Genomic DNA, 5,120 nt, shown 5'->3' on the forward strand with positions numbered 1-5,120 from the left:
TGATGTTATCAGAGTCGGTTGAAAAAAGTGCACTGGTCTATCCTTGATAGATAAGCCTGAACCCATTATAAATGAAGTACAGGCAGAAAATAAGAATAAAATACGAATAAGTATATGTAATTACTCTTTTTAGTTTGAAAGAGATGAGTGAGAGGTTAAAACCATAAAACAATTTTCAATGTGTGTGTGGGGCAAAGGGACAGCGGACAAATGTCATCCTGTGCTAGAACTACCATTTAATGGAGCCTGGTTAATGGATGATCCAAATTTAAGGGGCTGATCAACCTCTGTGCTCATTTTCCTTGTAAAGAGCACTAAACAATTCACTCAGAAACAGTCAACATATCATAAAATAATATTTTTTTAATCAAACAAGTCATGAGCAAAGCATCCTAACTATTATCAAAACCTTTGTTTTGATACCAAAAGATCTCACGCCTTAGATTTTTTTACTTATAAGAGAGTAATTGGGATAATTTTTGAACCACTTAAACTCATTTTGTGATCTAAAAGTAGACAACTTGAAGCTTTAATTTAATTTTGTAAGGTTACTGTTCATTTGGGAACCACCTTAACTCAAGACAAATTTTAAAAAGTCATAACTAATTCTAAAAAAATTAAAAAAAAAAATAGTTCTGATCTTTACTTAAAAAGCTATACGCATCCTACACAAGGTAAGATTTTAAACTTGATCATATGCTTACATGCTATTTCCTCAAATTGCATGAAAATTCACTCACCGGAGCGTTGACGTTGGTGGGGGCTGTGGTACTGGCGGCTAGAGCTGCCGGTGGGGTCCCTAGCGAGGTGGCTGGGACCTTTAATAATAACATCAAAATATCAAATTAAAACTATTCTAAGCAAGTACGTATACATTTTCTTAACCAGTTTATTTATTGCATAAACTTAAATTCCTACAATAGGTTGGAACAGTATATGATTCATAGTTTGAGAATCTTGAACTGTATGGCCATCCCCATGTTGATACATGTAAAGAGACATTCTAGCAAGGTTTTCAGAAATTTGAATGAAACTCTTTGAGTAAAAAGAATTGGCCGTTTCTGTATTTATCTTCTTCCAAGCTTCAAATACCAAGGACTTTATGTGCCTATGGGCATCGGACTCAGAAGCCCCAGTTTCTTTCATATAGCACTCGATTGATTTGGGTATATCTCCTGTCTCCTTTTCACGCTAACAAAAAATCAAATATGAAGAAAAATTAATACCACATATCATAAAAGAACTGGTTAAAAGATGTATACTATCGTATATGGTACCTTGGATGTTCCCATGTCATTGGCAAGGCGTAAAATAGTTGCTGAAGAATGAATAAGTTCATAATAATCCTCTAAACGAACAAAGTTCTCATCATTTATATTTGAAGTAGGAAGCGCAAAATAAGCGTGAACGAGTATGACAGGAGCACTGATTGAAATCCATGCATTTTCCAAGTACTCTTGTAGGGTTGGTTGATAATCATAATAATACCATTTTGCCTCAATCATATATGATTTACAAAGATCAGCCCACTGAAAATGAATCGGACGGAAAAATCATTACTAGAAAATAAGGCAAAAGCACACATTTAGTTCTCTATTTTTATATATGGTTTCATTTTGATATCCTGATTTGGGGGGGGGGGAGAAGAAGAAGAAATTTTAGTCCTGTAATCCTAAGATTGTTAGTCTCAAATAATGATTTAATATGCAAGTATTTGAAAATGATTTGTAAATATTTTAAATTTCACGTTCAGCATGTTTTGTTAATGGCATCAGGGTTAAGAGACTTAAAAGACACTATAAAATGAACCAAAAGAAAACCTTATATGAAGTGTCTGAATTTTTTTCAAAAAATAAACAATGGTCATGGTTATTTAAGTTTTGCGATATAAAATATATATGAAATCATAAATAAATTCATACCGCCTTCTTAAGGTGATGGATGATGTTTTGCCCATGATCTTTAAGGAAGTCAAAAGCCACTTCATTAACAAAGTTATATAGTGCAAGGAAGCATATTTTCACGTAGCCTGGTAGTTCATCCATGGCATTGACATCCCACCTATATAATCAAAAAGCATAAAATGGAAATATATATTAGGATAATTAAATAGAGAGAAATTAAATACTATCTATGGTTCTTAATATAAGAGCTAGTTGGAGATTGAATTTGATCCTAAATATAAGATTTCAATTCACTTTATCTCTAAAATTTATAATATTTTCTCCAAAATATCCTAATGATAGTAAAGGTTTCCATCAATAAATAGTTTTAATACACATGATTAAGAATGGTAGTTTAAGAAAGTTAGCATACATTTATTATAATTAACTAAATTAATTAACTAATTTTTTTAATCTTTTCAAACCAGTTATCTTGTTCTTATATCAAAGATCGGAGGTAGTATAATTGACATGTCGTAAAAATTTTATATTGTATGACATAATTATCAACACAAAGTAGTGCTAACCGGTCAACCACTTCTGTGAAAAGTTGTAACTCTTCAAATTTGCCAAATGCATCATAAATATCATCAATTGTTGTTATTAAAGCATTGACTTTTGCCATCAGCCTTCTGAAATGTCCAAGTTGTGGTTGAAAAGCGAGCCCCACTGTCCAAAAGAAGTTTTCCACTATTCGATCTCTTATTGCAAAATTCAGCTTTTCCCCGAGTCCAATTCCTTTCCACCATCTTCGTGATCAAAGAAAACCCAAAAAATGCTGAATTAGTTGTAATACGATAATTTTTTTTTACTTTATTCAGTCCTAAATATAAAAACTAAATAATTAATTTATAGATATTAAGAAGATTATTTGAGTCTCTTATTTCTTAAAAAATGTTTTGGTTTATCTAAGATCACATTTAATTATTTGTAATGGAAACTACCCATGTGAAAAACCTTCCTTACCACGTGGAACTGACAGGGATACTTTGACAAAAATTACACATTCAGGAGATAAAGTATTATGAGGACTTACTCTGAACACCAAAACAAATCTTTTAGTTAAATTATCTAACTTACATTCAGGACACATGGGAGTATTTATTTTCTATATGAAGGATTTAGCACAGTCAAATTATCTAACTTTTTCCTTATAATTACCATAAAAGCTTAGTAACACAATGATAACTTAATTATATTTAAATAGCTTTTTTAAAAGAAAAAATAAAGTATAAATTCAACTACTTATATTTTTTAAGGGAAATAAATCATAGCAGGACAAGAAACTATATGTTATATCTTTCTATGATTATTTTTACCTTGATGTATGTTTCAAATCTTCTTGGTGCTGGACTTGTACTACATTGAAATCCAATTTTGCTAGCTTAAGCAAAGAAGGGCTTACATTCTGTCTTCTTTGTTGGTAAACATCAATGAACCACCGAGCTTCTAATCTTGATGTCCTCCAATATAAAGGAAGCTCCAGAGAGTGATTAACCAAGATAAAAATCTCATCATTTTCATCTTTGTTTTTCCTCAAAAATTTTTTGAGACACGTTGAGCTGAAATCTCTTGCTTCATCTAATATCATTTCACCTTCCGTTGATAGAAATGATGCTTCATATAAAGATAACAACCCCCTGATATCAACGGACAGCCGAGAATCAAAATGATTCTCAGAATCTAGAAATCCATTAAATAAATCTGAAAGAAATTAAACCATATGTAAATATTTTCACCTAACGATTTTTTACTTCAAACTTGAGAATTTGAGGATTAAATAAAGAAATATACCCGATGACACGTTATAGCCGTGGTGTCTTAAGAGTCTAAATTCAAGAGCCGTGGCATATAATGAATTTGGTCTCCTCTTCAATATGCCATTATTATTATAATTATTGTAAGTATTCTCCATTATGTTCCTAATTTCAAGGTTAAAATGAGCAGCCACCCCTAGTCTTTGCAAGACATCGATGAACTCAAGTTGATCCACAAGATCTGCAAATTTTGAGAACATATCTCTTACTTCTTCCTTCAATCTATCTCTTTCTTTTGCATATGATTCTTCCTGTGATAATCGACCATCAGTTCATCATAAAACCACCCAGAAAAAAGGTTATACAATTATTAATCAAATAAGATCAAGACGAACTAATTAATTAGTAAAGATTATAGTGTGATGCATAACATACCACGAAGTCACTTCTCAGTGATTGGATATAATCATAATCCCAAATTGAAGGCTTGAAAGAGTTCACACATCGACGAAAAGTAGTGTTTTGATCAGAAACTACCAAGGTTGTGGCAACGCATTGGATGGTACGAGGAACACGACAGGTCGTGATTGTTGAAAGTGGGGAGATAGGTTTTGATGGAAGCATTTTGTGTTTGAAGATGGTGCCATTTGAAAGTAAGCCAAATTGGTATTGAAGAGCCATTATTGGCGTGAAGGGAAAAAGATTGAAAGAATCTGTGTGGTAATTGGAACCTTATTATGCTTTATATTAAGTTCAGCACTAGAAGAGTACATGGCACTTGCTTGCAAAGTGCGTGGCAATAACGCCGTACACCACTGTATAATGCAAAACATTTTATTATCCCAATGGGATGTCATGGTTGACATTTTTCATGATCCAACCGGCTAGACTAGTATTCGAACAGTCACGTAATAATTCAATAAAATTTTAATAAAAATTTTATATAAAAAAAATAAATTCATAATAAGTTTAATTATCAATAGAATAACACTATAATATATGAAGATTTCAATGAATAATACGTCATCATGCCAATGGTCTAAAAATATAGAGCATAATAGCGTTTGAATGCCGGTTCAACTTAACTATACAAAAAATTTTCTAATTCAAATCAAGCCCACTAACAAGTTCAGTCAATAGTTCGACCTCCAGTTCTTTAAAAATCATTGGTACAATCAATTTGAAATAAGTTTGAATCAAGTTGTCTTGAAGTGCCCCCAAACCCCACGTGCAATCATCTCTATCTCCCCCACCCCCTAAAGCATTGTCATCTATAATGTTTGAAAGATTAGTTAAAAATAATCATAATAAGAAATATAATTTAGCTGCCAATAGGGGTTAGATCTAGAAGAGACTAGTTTCTTATAATATGATGAATTAATATTTGAATTCCTGTTAGAGGAGGTACCTACATTTAGTG

General features: G+C 31.9%; 1 protein-coding gene across 1 annotated transcript; it reads right to left on the reverse strand.

Annotated features, from left to right (window-relative positions):
- Positions 1–871: 871 nt before the first annotated feature.
- LOC114728501 (terpene synthase 10-like) lies at positions 872–4,387 on the reverse strand. The gene is made up of 7 exons (XM_028915418.1): positions 4,136–4,387; positions 3,738–4,011; positions 3,263–3,647; positions 2,471–2,692; positions 1,923–2,061; positions 1,278–1,529; positions 872–1,191 (listed from the first exon to the last, which is right to left on the reverse strand). Exons 1-7 carry the CDS (start codon positions 4,379–4,381, stop codon positions 907–909), a joined length of 1,803 nt encoding a protein of 600 aa, XP_028771251.1. The 5' UTR covers positions 4,382–4,387; the 3' UTR covers positions 872–906.
- Positions 4,388–5,120: the final 733 nt, after the last annotated feature.

Source organism: Neltuma alba, unplaced genomic scaffold (assembly GCF_004799145.2).
Source record: "Neltuma alba isolate B1F8T4 unplaced genomic scaffold, ASM479914v2 tig00012536_pilon, whole genome shotgun sequence".
Taxonomy (NCBI): domain Eukaryota; kingdom Viridiplantae; phylum Streptophyta; class Magnoliopsida; order Fabales; family Fabaceae; genus Neltuma; species Neltuma alba.